The sequence below is a fragment of the Muscardinus avellanarius genome (genome assembly GCF_963383645.1).
Source record: "Muscardinus avellanarius genome assembly, chromosome: 2".
Classification (NCBI taxonomy): domain Eukaryota; kingdom Metazoa; phylum Chordata; class Mammalia; order Rodentia; family Gliridae; genus Muscardinus; species Muscardinus avellanarius.
This window is the reverse complement of record NC_137787.1, coordinates 133,237,055-133,259,545: the sequence shown is the minus strand read 5'-3', so window position 1 is coordinate 133,259,545 and position 22,491 is coordinate 133,237,055. Positions and strand designations below refer to the sequence as shown.

Genomic DNA, 22,491 nt, shown 5'->3' with positions numbered 1-22,491 from the left:
GAAAAATGCATCCATAATGCATTATTTTGTTCCTGAGACAGTGTTGTTGCTATCATGTAGATGAACAAAGACACATTTTGATTAGCGTTCACATCTGAGACTTTGTACATTTAATGCTTAATTTTCAGGACTGAATTTAATAATGGGGAAGTTAAGATACTGTGATTGAGTAAGAAATAAGATGAATTTCAACTTGCCCTAACTCAGAATTTGAAGGCTTATTCTGTAGATAATACCCTTAATTTATGACTGCCCAAACTCAAAGCATTCAATCAATTGGATATTAGTCTGCATACTGCCAGACAGCACATTTAAACACATTTAAATATTTAATGGCAGAGTATTGAGATGATGGGTACATTTAATTTTTTTTTTTTTTTAGTTTTATATGGACGTCTGAATACAAAATCTTTGTTTAAAATATACAAGAATTGAGCTGGGCATGGTGGCACGTGCTTGTAATTCCAGCACTTGGGAGGCTGAGACAGGAGGATCACACAGGTTCAAAGCCAGCCTCAGCTACTTGGTGAGGCTCTCAGCAACTTAGTGAGACCCTGTTTCTAAATAAAGTATAAAATAGGTCTGGGAGTATAGCCTGGAGGCAGAAAAGCCCCTGGGTTCCACCCCCAGTACCAAAAAGAATAAAAATTATATATATATATATATATATATATATATATATATATATATATATACACACACACACAAAAATCTGTTTTCAATTAAGTTTTTCAACATCTATTTTTACTGGATGAAGTGCTTTATAATAATTACTGTAATTTATTTCCTATTACTTTGAAGAAATGTTTATATGTAGGTTAGGTAATTCAAAGAAAGTATGATACTACATCTTTCTCTCGGCAGTGTGTAATTCCTCCTCTACTTCTCTGTAGAGATGCCTCCCCAGTCCACCTCCATAGTTTACTGCCAACTCTGTCAGCTCTGAAAGTCCACTGATGTAAACTGTTAGGAAGGGCAAGAGAGGTATACTCTACAACCATTTCTGGAGTTAGAACCGTTAAAGTTCTCTTTGGTATTCAATGCCACAATCTTAATCCTGGACAATGACCATTGAGGAATTCTAGGAACCATGAAGATTTTCTAAATATTTTATTGCATATATATGGCCATTGTTCTTAATATGTATAAAATTTAAAAAGACGTCTCTTTTCTCAAAGAACCTAACTCACGGGTATAACAGTTTCTGAAAAGTACTGATGATTTAGCACATAAAATTCATAAGTAATCAATTTTTAAAATATATGTAGAGTACACATAGATAAAATTTACTATTACCTACACCTCTTATCTATTTCCAAATAAGAGCATTATGTTTTAGTTCATCAACAAGAGTTACTATGTTGCCAATAAATGATTATCAGTCTCAAAAAGATTCTAAGGTAAAGTCTAAAAAACTGGTTTCTGAATGACTTTGACACTATTTTACTAATAGAAATATTTTCCAGATCAAACATGTAAAGTATCAATTTTTAGGAGAAATAAAAATAATTTTAATAGCCTTGTGGAATATGAAATGTCGTAAAAGGGCAACTGAACTGTTATTAATATCATATAGCCTAACCTCTCTTACAAATTGTCTCTAGATGTTTCTAATTTCAGGTAAAATTGGCAAAAACTCTACGTTATTGTGGAAGTAAAGTTTCAATAATATTAAATTCATATTATAAAGCATGCCACTGCTAAGTAGGCAGTATTTCTAAGAATCATGAACAGAACAACTCACTTTAAATTGACATCAATCCTTAGGGTGCTGAAATCCTTAGGTGATTTTTAGAGTTGATTAAAGAAATTCCCTACAGTAAGGCCAAGTGCATTTTTTTCTATATTTACTTATGCTGTATAAAATTACTTTGTAATTTTAATCTTAGGTATAATAGTTTCATAAGAAAGTCTCACCTATTGTATTTACTTAGTAATGTTTTGAGCCTTACTAAGTTACATCAATTAATAGGTTAGGGGATGACAAATTTTAAAATTTTTGTACTTAATAGTATTAAAATTTTTACATGCATAATATATCAAGAGCAAGAATAGTATAGTTATAAAACTATTTATTATATGTTATAAATTTTAAAATATATACTTTATAACTCCTAAATAAATTAAAATTAATACCATAAAATACAAGTAATTGTAAGGATGAAAGTAAATATTAAAAATATGTAGAAAATGCTCATTACTGCTATTCCTTCAAATATGTGCTTTATAAAATTCTGAAAGTTTACATTTACTATTATTGCATATTTTATAAAGAAAAATTTAAGAGTATAGTTTGAAATTAGTGTGATAATTACTAATATTGTAAATTGAGGACCATCTTGTTCACACTTCATTTGTAACTAACTGGATAATAAGGAATAAATTGCAGTTTGTAACAGGATTATTAATTTTGTTTTGTTAATCTGAAAAGAATATAATATAGATAATACACAAATGGGGTTAATAATACATTTGTTTCAGTTACATATATGTATGTAAATGTGTATATATACTGACATACAGCATACATGTACTTATATTACCATTTGTACATATTCACAAAATATGTACATATGGTAATATAAATCCCTGGATTATAATATAAATAAATAAATATAAATATAAAATCCAGGGATTTATATTACCATATAAGATTTACATAAAATATGTAAGTATGCAAAAATAATTATAACATAATTTATTTTTTTCTACTGTGGGCTTTGGTTACCAAAGTTTGGGGAAAAAAACCTGATGATTTTATTCTAGATTTAGGCTGTATCAAAGGTATGTTGGAGTCTTTATTCTTGTAAAAAGAATACTGGTTTAAGTTTAACCTAAATAAAGCTGAAGGGTAAAACAGAATAAAATATTTCTGACTTTCAACATGAAGAACATGTAATACCAGTAAGAAAAAAAGCAATTCTCAACCACAAAGGGTCACCTGACGTGCAGAAGTAGAATGTATTTAAGAAGCTTCAGTACTGACCGTATTCTATGGCAGCTTTGAGGAGGGCTTCAGCATGAGTGGAGCCAAAGGCATTACGGACAAATCTTCTCCTTCGACGGAGATCATCTTCCCAGTAATCCAAACGCCAGAAATCATGCAATTGGCTAAATATGGGGACATAAATAAGTGGTATTATTATGCATAAAAATAAAAATGGACATTCATCTTTCCACAAAATTAAAGCCTTATTTGATATCACTGGAAAATTGGAATGATTTCTGAGATTATATTTTACACTTGTGTTTGCATACATATGCTTTCTCTAAAAATGAACAAAACTTACAATAGAAATATTCTCATATTTTAGGCATTATAACATTCAACTCTTTCTTTTTTACAAGGTTCTTTCTGCTACTAAAAAACCCCATTAATCACGGGGAGTTTAGTAACAAATGCAACATCAAATTACAAGTATTAATGGAACAGTTTGCTTTCTTTTACACTGTTTTTAACGAGGCTAGTAAATCACAGGATAGAACTCAGTACAAATAGTTTGCAATTTAATGACCGTGGCTTCTTAGTAGACAGAATTAAGAAGTATAAAATATTGCCCACTTGGATTTGGTGGAGCAATGATTAAAATAATGTGCTGAAATATTCATTGAAATAATTCCCTGCTGCCCTCAGCAACCTGAGAAAAGTGCAATTTTATCCATTATTAATAATCCTGAATTAGAGCTGCAAAAAATTCCAGTATGTGGTAATTGTCTTGGTAAATTATGATTCTAATGCTAACAGAGTCCTTGGATGATTTTACAGCTTTTAGCTAATATAAACCATTAACAACCATGGTCATCATTGGGTAATATTGTCTTTATACTCTAAACCAATATTAAAAATCCATAAACTATTTCATAAATTACTGAAATTTGTTCTTTGTATATCTAATGGAACATCTCATGATATTTTGTTTGTTTTCAATTTAATTTCAATAAACAATGGTGATAAATACCATTGCTTAAGATGCTGTTTCTCTGTGTTTAGTATTTAGAATAATATACTTAAAACTATAGTCCTTAATTTTCCTGAGGAGCACTATTCATAAAACCATATTAGTGATTTCATAGATTTTATTACATTTTATATTTTAATATTTTGTTAAAGGAGAACACTCTAAGTTTGATGAGGTAGGACTTATATAGATTTTGCTTATTATATCCCTAGCACAATTTCTGGAATGTTTTTAATAACTACTCAAGTTAATAAGATACCTTTAAACAACAAAAATACAGACCTATATCGTAGTTGAAAAATTATTTAATTTTGAAAGACATCGTAGATTTTATGGCTATGTAATTTTGTTTTCTATAGCTCAATATAACATATGATACACATAATAATGTATATAATAAATATATAATATATAAAATAGTATTGGACATATGTAAAATTCATTAAATTATAAACATTTGAATTATGTCTTCATTTATTTAAATATCAAAATTATAACCTGATTTCTATGTCAAAATAATGATTATTTGATGAATAATTATGATAAAGTATGTATCTGTGGTGAATTTAAAACACAGTGTTTTCTGTCCTTATAAATATAGACCAATCCCAAAAGTTTAGAGAACTATGTTAAAATCTTGCTAAAATGATTTTCCTTAAAATAATGTTAAAATAAGTAAATGATTGAATTCACCAGGAAAAACCAGAGATCTAATGTTATCTCAAATTTGTCACCATGGACATACTTTTCCTTATTTCTCCCATAAATGCAAAAGAACAAATCTTAACATTATATATATGTAAAATAAACATAAGAAGGCTCTGAAAAGTGGAGGGCAGGCAGATGGGTTAAGGGCCTCAGAATCTAATAAACAGTATAGCCACAGTTCCCTTTGCCACATATATCCCAGACTTGGAGGCCAAGAGGCCAACAGTCCTGGAAAGTGAGGACAAAGAAAAGTATAAAGGGCATCCAGAGAAAAATGGCATCTCACCTAGAGAGGTAAAACAATGAGAATCGCCACATATTTCCATCAGAAATAATGATGGATGGATGGAAGCAAAGTATTTTAGGTGTTGAAAGAAAAAACTATCATCTGACAGTCCTACCACCTGTAAAAATAGCTTCAAGAATAAAGGAAGAGTGAAGACATTTTCAGATAAAGGAAAGCAAAGTAATGGTTGCCATATTTGAGAAAGAGATAGTTCTATAAACATAAGGAAAGGGATCACACACACACACACACACACACACACACACACACACACACACGACATTCAGGAGGGGAGAAGGACCCAATAAACAAAATATGGGTAAGTTTAGTAGGTTTTCCTTTTCCTCTTGAGTTTTCTTAATTCTGTTTTCCACTGCCTGGTGTGATTCTACGTGTATGGAGTTGTCTTTTTTGAAAGCCTCTTGGATACATCTCTACTCTACAATCCATGAGCATCTGTTTGGGTTCTATATGTTACTGTTAGACACAGGAGCACTTCCTTTAAGTAAATTTAGCTCAATTCTAATGGATTAATTATTTATAATATTTGTAAAATCTCAATGTCAAGTAAACTAGAACAAAGTGAGCTGAGAGTGCTGATGGAGAGTGGGGTGTCAGCTCCCCAGTTGCACTTTCCTTGATTTCTGAAAGAAGAGGAGGAGCCGTCCCACCAGAGCACTGCCACTGTGCAGTTTAAGGGCATCCCCGGGTGGGTCCTAAGCTAGAGATCTGGGTGGGTAAGAGGAAAGATTCTAATGACAACAGTTTTAAGGGACGATTTACTACTCTCAGTATACTTTTGTACTTTATTAACACTGACAAGAATTACAGTATTCTGAACCATTAAACAGGAAGATTTGGAGAGTAAAGAAAAATTGTTTGTTTTAAAAAAAAGTTTTATTCATGCAGGGTGTGGTGATACATGCTTGTAATCCTAGTACTTGGGAGGCTGAGACAGGAGGATCACAAGTTCAAAGCCAGCCTCCACAGCTTAGTGAGGCTCGTAGCAAATTAGACCCTGTTTCCAAAAAAAAAAATAAGTCTGGAGCTGGGTGTGGTGGCAAATGCTTGTAATTCAAGCATTTGGGAGGCTGAGACAGGAGGATAATGGTTTGTGGACAGCCTCAGCTACTTAGTGAGGCCCTTTGCAACTCAGTGAGACCCTGTTTCAAAAGAATAAAAAAATAGGGCTGGGGGTGCAGCTCGAAGGTAGAATGTCCCTGGGTCTCCTCCCTAGTGCTGCAAGAAAAAAAAAAAAAGCCTGGGTCTGGAGGTGTAGCTTGATGTAGAAGGCCCCTGGATCCCATCCCTGGTACTACAAAATAAAATAAAATTAAAAATAAAAATCTTTATTCAATGATAATTTAATCATATTATCATCAAATGTTGAATTGTATTTTCACTCCCTGCAACTTTAACCAGTTATTCTTTTCACTCAGGTGTGTGTGTGTGTGTGTGTGTGTGTGTGTGTGTGTGTGTGTGTGCACGCACCCATGAACAGCATACAAAGCTTTTTAGAGCCGAGTCACATTTTTTTCCTTCAATTAAAGCTAGATTTTCAATGTAAAGCAATCTTAGGGAAAAATAATTACTTTAATTTTAATTATCCAAATTATAAAACTACTTATGAAACATAGAATTCTACAGAGCAATTATCCTACTTGAAAAAAGGGGGCATTCTTTCATCTTAATAATTACTGCTATGGTGGACAGGATTAAATCTTTTTAGAAATGGTAATTAAAAATTCTTCCCCAAAAGATTTCAGAAATTTATTGCTGTAAGAAATCCCACAGAAAGGGAATTACTTTGAGGAATATCCTTATGCTAAATTGTATAATTTTCAAATATCTTTATGACTATGTCTACCACTACAAAAAATCAATTTTTTGTTAAACACCATAAAATATTTTATTTAAAAATATCTTACAAGTTACATAATATTTACAAGCCTGGTGTATAACTTAAAATTGTTAAGTTTGTGATTTGTACTATTGAAATTCTCTAAACCTCAGTTCCTTCGCTCAGAGTGGGGATAAATGAAACCTACTTCATAACATTGATGTAAGAAATATAAAATATTTATCCCAGTGCCTGGCATATACAAATGAGCATTGGCAGAAAACAGTCTAATCAACTGAGTTCAATCCTAGCCCCTCAATTTGCTGGGTAAAGGACAACTTCTCTACTGGTTTTTCCATCTATATAGAAATCATAGTTCTTATTAATGTTCTTACTTTCTACAGGTTCATCAGAAAATACTAATTATATCAACTCATATAAACTAAAGTGTTTATTTTTGCATTTCAATTACACTAAGTATTCAAGAAATTTGTATATGCTTTTATAAAGGTCTAAATTTTTTTTTAATGCAACATTTACTGAAGTGATGGAGATAGAGAAGTGAATTTCTTCAGCTACTTATCAGGGTCCACAGAAAGCCCTTTTCCCCATATTATCTCCCTGTTGCTTTATTTAGAATCACTCTCTCCTCCCCTCGAGTATTCTCTCCAAGTCTGTATCAGTCATCCTACTTCTAGGCTCTTCCTCTCATTAAAATGTTTGTGTATATTCAACTGGAAATTAATTGTGTATTCCTCTTTACTCTATTTCTAATATTTATTTTATATCACATGCCATCGCCATTCTTTTCTCTAAAATTCTCTTCTTGAAGATTTGGAAAGTGATCATTATATTGTCGTTTGCTGATCGTAATTGTTCGTTTAATGCCTTATGCTTTTACATCTTGAGCTTCTTAGTAGATGATACACAAGAGGGTTTTGCAATCCCACTGTACTTACTGTATGCAAATAATAGGTAATATTTATTAATTGTTGCTTCAAAATGTTTTTGCATTTTGAAATGTTTATACATTTTAAAACAAAATTATGACTAAGATAATCCTTCAAAGGCCTCAAAGCTACTAAATATTAAACACACTTATGAATTAAAAACACGCATTTCCTTTTCTGCATCTTGTCTAATACACACTAAATGGAGTGAAAGTAACTTTCACAACAACTTAGTAGGGTCTGTGGAACTAAAAACATGATTTTAGTAGCTTATTATCCTTTTGAATGAAAAGCTTGCAATGTATTTAACCTAAAGAGAAAAACATGACATAGTAAATTAAGACTGGTGGCAATGTAGTCTGCCTTTGTGAAGTTTGTGTAGGCTGTGTGCTAATCTTAGTAATCAAGTGTAAGCTGTTCTATTTGTATTTGATTCTTTATGATATTTTTGAGGCCAAAGGAAAGTATTTCCACCCCTCTCAAAGTCATATAACTTATTTTAAACTAACTGGAAATAATACTTTTTACAAATAACTTTCTATTTATAAACACTCTCAACTTGGTTAAAACTTTCAACTTTGTGTCTGTTCAGAAGCCAATCAAACTCTATACTCCCACCTTGTTGGTCCTTTTACTATAAATACTAGTTACTGAAAAACAAAACTATTTTAAAAAGTGACTTTCCTTTGTAAGTCATATTTTCCATACCAATAATATGATAAAAAGGGTCATGAAAGAAAAAATTTAACAGTTTAGTATGTATATGTGTGTGTGTGTATATGTGTGTGTGTATGTGTGTGTATATGTATATGTATATGTATATGTATATGTATATGTATATGTATATGTATATGTATATTTTGGTGGTATTGGGTTTCCTGGAAACCCTTCTACCTCCGGGCTACACTCCCAGACCTATTTTATACTTTTTAAAAAATATTTGGAAACAAGGTCTCTTAAGCCAGGGTGGCTGGCTTCAAACCTGTGCGATCCTCCTGTCTCCGCCTCCCAAGCACGGGGATTACAAGCGTGCGCCACCACGCCCAGCTGAACAGTTTAGTATTTAATACAGCAATCCTTTTCATTATATTTTAATAGCTAAAATATTTCAAAAACAGTAAAAAATGGTATTTAGAAATAACATTTAATTTTGAACCAATTTTTAGCGTCCAGGCATAAACTGGTATTTTGAAGGTTAGTGTAATACATGATCATATGATTTAAATATATTTAAATATTCACTTAAAGATTCAAATATCAATTATTACAATTATACTTAATTAAATTTTGAATTAAAATTAAATATTTAATTGTTCTCTTGCTCATTTTTTGAAGTGATTTAAACTATTTTTCCAATTTAGATATAAGATACTCCTGTCTCAGTCACCTAAGCACTGGGATTAGAGGCAAGCACTACCATGCCTACATGTTGAATCAAAGAAAATCTTAGATTTTCTGCACATGTCACATAACCCACAATTATATATAGACACCTGTCATCCAGTAATCAATTTCATAGTTCCTCTTTTAAAGAGAGCTTATATGCTTAAAACAATGACATAAAACATGACTAGAAATCTCAGTATATTCTTTTTTTTATTTTTTTGGTGGTACTGGGGTCCCTGGAAGCCCTTCTACCTCCGGGCTACACTCCCAGACCTATTTGTACATTTTTTTAATTTGGAAACAGGATCTCCTAAGCCAGCGCGCGCAGCTGGCTTCGAACCTGCGCGATCCTCCTGTCTCTGCCTCCCAAGCGCGGGGATTACAAGCGTGCGCCACCACGCCCGGCTCAGTATATTCTTTATAATTCACCAATCCATAGTACATTGATTGACCTACAGAAGTTTTTTAATCTATATATAAATGAGCATCAAATGATGTACATTTAGCTCATAATATATGACCTCTGTCTTTCCTGAAAGCATATCCTTTCTAAAGCCACAGACAGATCTTATTGATTAATGAGCTCTTTAAATATGGCAAAAGCATTTTGTAAAATAGCTAGAAACTTTTCTCTTATGTATGTCTTAAGAGATAAATACTGTTTCTATAGGGGAACGGAAATCACAGAAAGAAAGAAAGAAAGAAAGAAAGAAAGAAAGAAAGAAAGAAAGAGAAGAAAGGAAAGAAAAAGAAAGAAATGACAGTGCTTGGTGGTTGTTTTGAGTAACTGTACATTCTAAGAGCTGTGTTGGGAGTTAATGCAACAAAAATTACTAAATTTACCAAATATTAGTAAACTTAAAAGGCCTGCAATATTGTGGATATGAGTTTGATGTGTTTAAGTAACACAATGAATGGTAACCTAGGGAATAAGGGGATAAAATGTTTTCTGAAAGTTAGGCCTGAACAAGATTACTTGTAGTCTTGAAGGAATCTTTGGAAGGTTTTATAAATGGATAGTAATAAGAGGTACTGTATCTCAAACTGACATCTTTCAGAGACAATAAATAAATAAATAAATAAATGGCAAGGATTAAAGAAGAGCCTGAAAGGCAGATTAGAAGAATGTTGGAGAAGTCCAAGATGGAGAAAATGGCAGGAGGTAGCACTGGAAATGGAGGGGAAGGGGTCAGAATTAGATTCTACTTTATAGATAGACCTACATAATAAGGGGCCGTGTGTGTGACAGGGATAATGGCGGAGTTGTGACAAAAAGAGTGCAATGAAAAAGAGCTCCTACCGTGGCTTCTGCTTCTACTTCAGAGGAAATAATCTCCGGACAAATTAAATGTCCCACAGGTAACAGCTATAAAATCTGAGCCACATAGAAACAACCACAACTACCACCCGCGGGCTCCTGAGAGGAAACAGAAGTGGGCTACTTGGAGGAGTCAGCCCAGGGCGGGTTCCTGTTTTTGAGGTTTGGTCTTGAGGGCAACGACTGTCCTGGCAAGGGTGTACGGTGACAGAGACTCTGACAGAAAGGCTGCTTCTCCACAGAATTCTTCTGGAAAGAGGGGAAAGAGCCTCAGGATAAAAAGGGCTGTTAGAGTTTGGGAAACATCTCAAGCTGAAAGAAAATATCAGACAAAAAACTGAAGCTTCAGAAATGAACTGAGAGCACTAGATATGGTCAGAGTCAGTAGGGTGCGGTAGCACATGGCTATAATCCCAATATTTGGAAGGTTTAGGATTGCGTGTTTCCAGTTAGCTCTGACAACATAGTGAGGCCTTCTGGAACCTAATGAGACAGTTTCAAAATGAAAAATAAAAAGCGCTAGAAGTGCATCTTAAAGGATTCAATTTCTAGTGAAAGGAAGGAAAGAAGGAAGGAAGGAAGGAAGGAAGGAAGGAAGGAAGGAAAGAAGGAAGGAACTGGGTAGCATAAATAGTTCTCTTCCCTATTTCTTTAATGTGTTTATTATATATGTGTGTGTACGAAATTTCTTTAGTGTGTGTGTGTAATGTTATAATCCTGCTCTTGCAGGATTCCTACTGTACACAGGTGCAATATATATAAGAAGTCTAGCAGAAGGAATTCTGGGTGGGATAAGTGGCAGGTAAATGGATCCAAATGGTCACAAGATTTTCCTTTCCTGTGTCCTTCAAGACATACTTTTCCCCCTAAGGTTAAAAAACTGCATACATTTTTGCTCCCAGAATAATGCTTTCAGATATGAATAGTATTCATCTGATGTGTTCCTTGAAAGGTAAGTATCAAATAATCAATGATGGAAATTCATATTTTATACCCAGTGTTTATCACATGAAATTACCCTAGGTTTTTGACCTTATAATTTTCTGGAATAAAATAAATCATCCAGTAGGAGCTCTGAAATACTCAGAATATTTTTTTATCAGAAAAACTTTCAAAATATTTTATTATTATATTTATTAATGTACTAAAATGTATTTTGAGAAAAAGTTCCCACTACTATTACTGGGTAGCTAAGATAATGAACAGAACTAAAAATTCTGCTGCAATTTCTATCCTGTCCTTCAACTTTAGGATAACTGGACAAATTATATTGATTAAATAAATTTGAAACCAATTACTCATCGTGGTAGGGATGTCTTGTGAGGTTGTGAAGTATTTCTCAGAAGAATACTAGGTTACAAATACTGAATTGGACTCCAAAGGTACAGGCTCTCAAGGGCTAACCAATCCAATTATAACTCGAAATAATTCCCAATGGAATATTTGATTGTGACCTGGAAGGTCATCAACAATCATGACATACTCTCCTTGGACTTTTCTATAACCCTTGAGGTTATGCTTTGCAAGCCACAATTTTTTGGATGTTAAGAAAGAAGTATGAGCCGGGCATGGTGACATAAGCTTGTAATCCTAGTACTTGAGAGGCTGAAACTGTACGATTGTAGGTTCCTATAGCCTCAGCTACTTAGTGAAGCCCTCGGCGACTGAGTGAAACCCCGTGACAAAATGAAGCATAAAAAATAGGGCTGGGAAGCTGGGCATATGGCACACACTTGTAATCCCAGAATTCAGGAGGCTGAGAGGATAGTGGTTCTCGGAAAACCCCAGCTACTGAGACCCTCTGTAATTTAGTGAGATCCTGTTTCAAAATAAAGAATAAAAAAAATAGGGCAAGGGTTGTAGCTCAGAGGTTGAATGCCCCTGGGTTACATTCCCAGACATGCAAAAAAAAAAAAAAAAATAGGGCTGGGGGTGTAGCTCAGAGGGAAAATACCTCTGGGTTCTATTTCTAGTAACACACACACACACACACACACACACACACACACACACACACACACACACACAAGAAAGTAGTATGGTATAGCTATTTTGTATTATGTATCACTCCAAAAACCATTTGAGATAGTACTTCTTAAGTAATAAAATTAATATTTTTACAGAGAAATGTCTAATTAATGACAAGCAGGATAAAGGCAACAAATAACCATACAATATTATTTTAATTTAGATTTTGCCACCTTTTGGCACATAAAAATTATGTCTCTTAAAGATTTAAAAAGGATCAGAAAACGGTAACAACTCCTAGAAGTGAAATTCTTACTTCTTTTGGTGGTGTGCTTAAATGAGTGAAGTTTTCCTTGTTTTATTTCCAGTATTTCTCCGTTGCCTCATTATAGTTCCAGCAAGGAAACGCAAACCTTTCTGCTGGTGCTTTCATTTTCATAAATAGTACAATGATAATCTCAGTCTCCGTGACTTCTTAAGTAATGCTGGGTATAAATATGAATAATGGCCTTTGTAGAAATATTTAAAATTATTGATCTAAGATAAAAATATGCTCATGATGCCTCCTACTGAGAATGCTTTTTTGTTGTTTTTGTTTTGGGGATTGAACCCAAAGAGGTACGCGCCCAGACCTTTTATTTTGTTCTTATTTATTTTGAAACAGGGTCGTGCTAAGCTGCTAAGGATCTCCCTAAGTTTCCGAGGCTGGTCTCAAACCTGCAATCCTCCTGCCTCAGCCTCACAAGTAAGAATACTACTGCTTTTAGGTTACTCTTCTAAACAAATTCTAGCATCACTACAGAGCAGATTTCTGTTCATGAAATTAATGTGATCAGCATAAGCATTCTGAGTGATACTGTTTACAGTTGAGGACCAAGATAAAACTAAGTTGTTATGCAAAATTAATTAGTTTGGTAATTAATGATAGGGATAGTGTTCAACTAATATATGGAAATTTCTTTTTTTCTAATCATTTTAAGTATAGCTATTATAAGAGTCACAGGAAAACAGAAATTATTCTTTGGAAACATTTCATGGTCTATACTTCCATAATATTTATTTATTTGTTTAATTTATACACACCACTATGCACTTACAATTCTTAAACATATATGCCTTTTTAAAAGATGAATGCATGCATATTTACACATCATAACATTTTAAAAGAAAACCTTAGCATTAAATTAGTATGGAACTAAGTTAAATAGTATTAAATTAGTATGAAACACAGTCTTCTGAATGATGTCTCCCACCATCTTCCCCCCCTTTTTTTTTTTTTACCACTACCAGGCATATAACTACTATTTCAAATTCCTCTAACATATACAACAATAAACTCAGAAATAAAGAAAAGCAGGCCATACTCTTACAGTGAGTTATTTTCTCTAGGAAACTTTAAACTGTAGGTAAAGCCTTCTAATGGTATATACCAAGTAATTTATAAATTTTTGGATAATTTTAAAGCAATAAAACCATTACTATTATATGTATAGTGACAATAGGAAATATAAGGTGTGGATAATATGACTTGAAATTTTTCTAAGAAATATAAAATATAGGATTTAAAAAGCGGTCCTCCCTATGCTGCTTTGATAAAAACAAAACAAAGTAAGTTTCCAAAAAATATTCTTGAAGGCCTATTATGCTCAAGATAGCTGCTGTGCAAGGTGTCCACTAGGGGATCTTTGCTTCAGGAAGTCTATATTTTCTAAAACAGCACTCTGGCCCCTCCCCATCTCTCACCTCACCAGAAACTGTCTTTCTGAGCTCGAGCCTTCTACCTACACTGGCACTTCTGACATACATTTAGTGCCTTGGTTTCTTTTCTCAGAAGACAGCAATTCTCTAATTGTTTTCACTGGTATTTTTAGCAAACATTGCAATTCTACTAGTTCAGAGTCCAGGAAAAGAACAGTGAAATCTACTGTATTGAATATAGGCTCTTTTAAAATTTTATATCTTGTATTTTCTTGTGTCTGGCTATAAACAGACTGAAGTCTCAAAGAAAGAAAAATGTATTGTTAAGGTCTATATTTTTGCCTTTGCAAAATTAGAAAAGACCCCAAATATATCAACCCTGAATATCAACTGCATTGATTTTGTTTAGAAAAGATTACCAGCACAAAATAAGCTGTAGGTCTACTAATTTCCTTGGTATTTATTTCATAGATTGTCTTATTACAACTAAAAGAAAAGGTATGTATCAATTAGAAGTGATAAATGAGTGAACTCATCCTAACAACTAAGTTTTAAAATTCAAAGTATAAGTTAGTATTAAACTATCTTAGAAAAACATTGTACAGATATAAAATTTTAAAACAATGCCCACATATCAGAGGATGATGAATTATATATGTTTGTGTGTATATGCATATGTATATATATATGTTTGTGTGTGTATACATAAACCTGTATCCTATAAAGATGTAAATCACAGAAATGATCAGAGGACAGGTTACATATTAGAAAATATTAGACCCCTGGCCATAAAAACTGCTAAGCAAATGAACCAAGATAGAATAATAAAATTAGTGTGCTCAGCCAGCAGTCGAACCATTTACAAAAATGACCACTTTATCTGTGTTCTTTTCTTTTGCAGAATCCAATAAACTGTCATTATATTCCTTTTAAATGGTTCCATTACCAGGGTTCTATAACAATAGCCTAATCTCTTGATAATTATAATAAATGCTTGTAATCAAAGTAGGAACCATTTAAAATAGGAAAGAGAAAAGCTGTTTTCCATCAAACTCACTGTAGTTCTGTGACCTCTGAAGCTTTCAGCTACAACAGAGCTTTCCATCCAATCTTGTTGAAATAAATATTTTTTAAAATAATAGATCAATGAGAACTTGGATTGAGGTATTTAAGCATTTTTTTATTTCAGGATTTTAAGTTGTGTTAACAAGGAGAATAAAGTTAAATCTTTGCATAGAGTACACATTTTTAGAATTTAAATGATAAATGCCTGTATTACAGACATAATCTTTCCTTAGGGGAACAAAAGCAATAGCTACTTTAGAAAACTATGCTCTGTAATGATGAGCTATTCACAATGCTTATGGCTTTAAGGAAATATTATCTTCCTAGAAGACAGCCCATCTCAACACAGAAGTTGGGTCTGTATTTACTTGAGCAAACAATGCTTTCCAGAGATCACAGGAGTAATTGAAGGCTGATAAAATTACGGAAATGACTATTATGATCAGAATGGCTTTCATCTGCATTTTGTTAGACCAACATTGATTTCACTTTTTAGCTGTGAACAGCAAGAGGGCAGCTGTGGCCAGAATGGGAGCAAACAGTGCACCAGGGTCACATTCAAGGAGGAATGGTTAAAAAGTGAAATAAAATAAAAATAGTTTGCAATAACTTCCAGCAAAGAAATCGACTATTTCTAAATGTTTAGAGAAAAATATATAGGGGTTTCCACAAACTGTCAGAAGTGGTGGATCTAATTTATGACAAATGCAACCTTTGTGCTCAGTTGTGGGAATAAACAGAATTGTAAGGAGAAAATAAACAAAGGGAAAGAAAATATAAAATAGACTGCCTTCAAGGCAGAAACAACTACATTTTACTTGGTATTCCCAGACGTGCTAAGAGGAAATTTATGACAGCACACTGAAAAGCAAGAATCCCTTTGTGAAACCTTTCACATTTATTTAACTAAGCACAATCATTGAAAATGACCTTTATCCAAACCCTTCACAGCAGTCTTAAAGTGATCTAAAATGACTGCCAGATATTCTTTAAATAACATTACTTAACTAAAAGTCATTACCCAGGGGCAATATTAAAGTACTGGCAAGTAAATACAGATCTATTTTCAGCAAAATATAGCATAGGCTTAATGAAAAATTGATAATACATTAAACATCTTTGTCATATAGCTAACAAACAAAACAAATTATCTTAATTTTTTTAGAAGTGGTAGGGACTAAATATTTTTCACATTTGAGCATCATTTTATTTGCCTCTTAGTGGAGAGAAAAATAATATTACTCTGGAAAACCATAGAAAAATAATTCACAAAACAAAAATATTGTTTAATGCTTAAAAATCATAGGGCTGGCAAAGCAACTCAGTGGTCCAGCACCTGCCTAGCATACACAAGGTCATGAGTTTGATTCCCAGTACTATAAAAAGCAACAATAACAACAATATTGAGGGTTTTCTTTTAGCCAGGCATGGTGCTGCAAGCCCGTAATCCCAGTACTTGGGAGACTGAGACAGGAGGATAGGTTTCAGATCAGCCTCAGCTACTTACTGAGCCCCTCCTCAACTTAGTCAGACTCTGTTTCAAATTAAAGGATTAAAAAAAGGACTTGGGTATAGTTCAGAGATAGATTGTCCCTGGGTTCAATCCCCAGTACTGCAAAAAAAAAAAAAAATCTATAAAAAGTATAACCAGAGCATATTTTAACTGAATAACTATTATGTAGTGTCACAAAACTTAGTTTATTAATGCAATGATTTTCTCCTATTGCCAAAATAAATGTATAAGATTTGACCATTTCTATCTTTTCGCTTTTAATTTATACCCAATGTAAGATTGAAGGTTGCCTAGTAAATTGGATGCGGACTGATGAGCAAAAACAGATCAGAATAATTGAGAAGTCATTAAAAAGATGTATACTTGTAGATTCTAAAATTTAAAAAATCTCATCCTTTCATAATGCATTTCTATTTCATTTAGCAAAAACTGGGCATACTCTAGGGGGGAAAAGATTTTCCTCTATTAAGAGGATGATTAGTTCAGTAAATCATGGCTTTCAGATAAAGATGATTACTATATCTCCTTGCTGGGAAAGGAAAGGGGATAGGAGGTTCATTTCACCACAAAGTAATTATGCTGAGCCAGAGCGTTACCATTTATCATGGCTGAAAGATGACACTCACTGTTAGCCAAGGGAAACTGCTACTCAAACCCTCCCATGGAGATCAATACGCCATGCAATTTTTTTCTTTGCAAAAAGTAATTATACAACAGAAACTTCACAATCAATACATTCTCAGACTAACTTAAAACCGGCCATGTAGGCACAAAGGTAGGTTATGGTCAGCTGTCACTGAAGTCTACCCTATTAAATTCAAATTAAGCTTGTTTTTCTGTGCTTTTAATCAAATCTTTTCTAGTGTTATTTCAAATCCTTAGTAAAGGTTCCTGATGAATAAGAAAGTGCTTTCAGTTTTTTTTTGTTTGCTTGTTTTTGGTAATACAAAATACCACAGTACTATTGATCAAATGGTAACATGACAGAGTTGCCATTAATTAACCCATTAGTATTTTTCAAGGAAATAAAGGAGGGAAAATCAATCCCTAAGAAAAGAAACAATCAATGTCAGTACTCAATGAAAACTAAAATACTTCTGGAAGCATGTGCCCTCATCTTCCAGTGGAGATTCTGACCTTCTTTGAACTTCTAAGATCCATAAATAGAACATCTGCAGTTCTGGAACAGGAATTTCAGTATCTCTCAAAGGAAACAATCCTTCTAGTTGAGGAGTTAAAATGTCTATGATTATACATATGTGTGCTTCATATAAATGGATGAAAATAGATGATAAAATCATTTGAAATCTATCCAAATGTCAATTTGACAATTGCTTTCCATGAGATAGAGCTTAGTCTTATAAACCAATCTAATATATCAGAAAAGGTTAAAGGGCACAGAAAAATCACTACTTCAGTGAAAAAAATTTTGACATCCAATTTTCAAGCTGATTTATCAGTGGAAAGCTAAAATTGATAGGTTGCCATTACTAGGGAGAGCCTGTCTAAGAAAGCTGTTACGAAACCTCTCGTTTTTATTTAGCCACATTAATCAATACAAACCTATACTGTTTCAATTTTGAAAACATTGATCTTCTGCTTTGAGCTTAGTGCAGCCACATTTATCAACAATCATAAAAAACTCAATATATTTTAAACACAGCTTTAGAAAGTAAAATGATCAAATAAATTCAGGCTTATTTGCCCTAATGGCTAATCACTGTTACAAAATAATTGTTTAATCTAGTTAACCAAGAATTATTTTTTTTTCATTTGCCTGTATTCAATTTTTAGTCAGTGTAAGTATTATCTCACAGGTTCTTCATTTACTTAGTTCTAGAATTATATCATCCTCAAGTTATTCCATGACCAGTTATTTTAAGTATTTAGAATCAGAGATAAAAATTTTAGACTAAGATGATTGCTATTAAGTGTATAGGACATTTTCATTTGTGAAATAATGACCACAAGTGACATTAGAAGAAATAAAGCATTCTGAAAGAGTTTCAGACTGTAGTAAAATAATTTGGGGGCAGAGATGATTTGCTTTTTAATTTACAAATATATGGATTAAAATTCTATTAGACATATCAATTTTCCTCCTAGAAGAAATAAAAAAGAAAATGCTAATATGGAATAATCTTGCCTTTAAAAATTTCCCAAATTTATCTTATTCAACTTCAAAATGTATCATGTTTTACAATAAATTTATTTCCTCTATGTATTTTAAAACATATTTTCTATTATCCATTCAGAAAACATTAAAACATGGCATGTTAATAAAATTACATAAAATACCACTACATTTTTTGTTAATTTATATAGAAAATAACAAAAATCGCCAAGAAGGAGAAAGGATGGGGAAATGATGTAACATAGAGATGTTAAGTTTATTTTTAACTATTAGCTATTTATAAAGAACCACTTTCCATAGGTGCATGGCATGGTGCTGAGCCATACACAAAGCCAGCTGAACAGGTAGACAGAGTCCGTGTCTATTTTGCATGAAACCAACTCAGGACAGGTTTCCCTCTATTAGGTACATACCATGTTAGAACATTTCCAACTAACATGTTTGGGAAAAAATATAACTTCTTTTTTAATTATTAAATTGACACATAATAAGTGTGCATTTTTATGGGGTATAGTATGACAATTTGATACATGTATATAATTGTTTAGTGATCAAATCAGAGTAATTATCTTTTTTCTCTCTAAACATTTTTCATTTATTAATGGAGAGTTTCAAACAAAGGACACTGGAGCTAGTGGTAGCATCAGTACACTTTGGAAAGAAAAAGGTATTAGGGAAAAGTAGGTAAGATCTCCCAGCTGAATTCTGCATGATGATCCTCAAGTGAGTTCACAATTATCTATAGAAACAGTACAATATTATGTTCTTATATTCCCTAGAAGTCCATTTGCAAAATGGACATAATTGAAAATGAAAAAGTATTTTAAAAATTGTATCATTCAATGTGCTAGATCCTTTGAGTTGTATTTAAAATAGTCAAATATGTTTAAAATAGCATAAATAAAAAAGCTTTGAACAAAATGGGCTATAGATTGTTTACTGAATAAATTATTATTCCTTAGACTATGTATCAAGTCCAGAGATACATTATTCTTGCATTCCTTGGGGGTAATACATAATGTCTTGGATATAATTTACTGCTTAGTAACTTTTATTAAAGGTGGAGCAAATCCATTTAGGTATAAAGTTTAGCATAAGTAAATGTGCTGTAGAACTCAGTGGCTTCTTCAGGATAGGTGGAGCTGGGCCTTGGTCTTAGAATCCCTGTAGCAGTTTATCTAGATTAGCTCTAGAAATCCCCTATCTACACTAGATTTACCTTCTCAGATGGGACTCTCATATGGCCAGCCAACCATATGCCAATACCTTTCTACCTGGCTTCTTCATTACTGTGCCAAACACAAGTTATACATTTATCTCAGACATTTAAGAACACGTGTAAAACAGACACACATACAAATGTGTTTTTTATACCATAATTATTTTGCCTATTTGTGTTTAAAATACTAACAAATTTTTGTCAATGTTATTCTTGTCATTAAGGTCAACTTTTATGAATAATTATTATTTTTCATTTTCTCAATTTTCACATAGTTGCTATATCCTTCCATATCTTTCCCAGCAATGAAGCTACGTAAAATATACCCCCTGTGCTAACTGCTACCTCTGGGCTGGTGTGTGCTGCATGAGGACACTCATGTCTCTTACCATGGTCACCCACAGTGGTCTCTCATTTCTTTTCCGTTCGCCAATCTAAATATTTTTTAAAGAAATTCTTTCCACCAATCACTTGACAATAATTACTCTGAGCTTGTGGAGCCCAGTAAGACTCAACTAGTGTCAACTATACTTGATCATTAAGGGACAATTCCTATTCCATCTCCTCTTTCTCTTACATACTGATACTTACAATTAATACACTGATACGACTTGTTCCTGGCTGACATTATTTTCTGACTTTTAAAATATATTTTATATTAGCCAGGCGTGGTGGTGCACGCGTGTAATCCCTGCACCTGCACTTGGGAGGCTGAGACAGGAGGATCACGCAGGTTCGAAGCCAGCCTCAGCTGGCTTAAGAGACCCTGTTTCCAAATAAAATATAAAAATAGGTCTGGGAGTGTAGCCCGGAGGTAGAAGGCCACTGGGTTCCATCCCCAGTACCACAAAAAAAGTAAAATATATTTTCAACTCTGCTCTTAATATTATCTTACTCTAACCTGCTCATTTTAAGGCTACCTAATTCACGGATTCAAGAAGTATTCTTAGATGGGCATTTTTGTTTTTTTTTTTGCGGATCTGGAGATGAAAGCCAGAGGCATTTGACCTCTGAGCTACACCCCCTGCCCAATTTTTTATTCTTTATTTTGAAACAGGGTTTCACTGAGTTGCAGAGGGCCTCACTAAGTAGCCGGGGCTGTCCACGAACCACGATCCTCTGGTCTCGGCCTCCCAAATGCCGGGATTACAAGTGTGCGCCACCACGCCTGACTTAGATGGGCAATTTTGATAAATACTTTTTTATTTTTTGCGGTACTGGGGATGGAATCCAGGGGAGTTCTACTTTTGAGCTACACCCCTGACCTATTTTTATTCTTTATTATGAAACAGAGTCTCACTGAGTTGCAAAGGGCCTCACTTAGTAGTAGCTGAGGCTATCTGCAAACCATGATCCTCTACCTCAGCCTCCCAAATGCTGGGATTACAAACATGTGCCACCACACCTGGTGATTAATACCTACCTAATTGATCTTCTCTAAGGAGCATGTCAAATTTCCTTTCCAAGAATCCTCTACAGTTCTAAATTTCCCAAATCTGTGAGGTACTGGTATGTATCAGTGTGTAGTAAGATATATATTCTGCCAATATTTCTGTATTTATGGAGAGAGGACAAGGCAAGTGTATTATGGATGTATTATGAATCAGTACCTGCTGGTCTGAAAGCGATAAAAGGGAAGATGGAGTGAGGAGAAGATGTGCTGAGGGGGCACCAGAATGGTTGTTGACGTTGCTGGAAAAACTTTAAGTTTGAAATATAGCCTATGGAGTCAGACCTAGAGGCTAAACTGACCTAAAGTTTCCTTTATTATTAAAGTTGATCATTTTCATTTTGAGTTCAACTTAGCTTATGAATTTTAGTTTGTGTCACAAAATGTAGATATTGTTATTACTAAAGTGAATAATATAATAGTGAGGAAGGCAAACATTTTAAGTTCCTATTTAAAAATTAATGAATGAGAGAGGAGTGTCTTACTTCCAGGATTATTAAGGAATGACAGTAACAATTCATTTTCCCACTCATTCATTCATTCATTCATTTTCAATTATTTACTGCTAATTGTTATGCGCAATACAAGTTTTCTGAAAAACACCATTTACTATCCAAAAAGCTACATTAAAATAACAAAACTAGCCTGGCATGGTGGCACAGGCTTGTAATCCCTGCGCTTGGGAGGCAGAGACAGGAGGATCAAGCAGGTTGGAAGCCAGCTGTGCTGGCTTAAGAGACCCTGTTTCCAAATAAAAATATAAAAAATAGGTCTGGGAGTGTAGCCCAGAGGAAGGAGGGCTTCCAGGAACCCCAGTACCACCAAAAATAAAATAAGTAAGTAAGTAAGTAAGTAAGTAAATAAATAAATAAATAAATAAATAAATAAATAAATAAAACTATCAGTATTTTATCAACTGAATACTTATGTCTTTTCACCTTTTCTTTATTTGTTACTATAAAAGTCAACCCTTGAGTTGCATAAAATGTGTGCTAGA

At 33.3% G+C, this 22,491-nt stretch overlaps 1 protein-coding gene across 5 annotated transcripts in view; it reads right to left on the bottom strand.

The window, feature by feature from the left end:
* The window catches only part of NBEA (neurobeachin), a gene marked incomplete at both ends in the record, with an annotated part of 621,684 nt that overhangs the window by 228,255 nt on the left and 370,938 nt on the right, over positions 1-22,491 (bottom strand). For all 5 annotated transcript variants that reach the window (XM_080719963.1, XM_080719960.1, XM_080719962.1 and 2 more), the window contains one exon: positions 2,987-3,111. In XM_080719963.1, the coding sequence (XP_080576089.1) occupies positions 2,987-3,111 (125 nt within the window). The remainder of the gene's footprint in view (positions 1-2,986; positions 3,112-22,491) is intronic.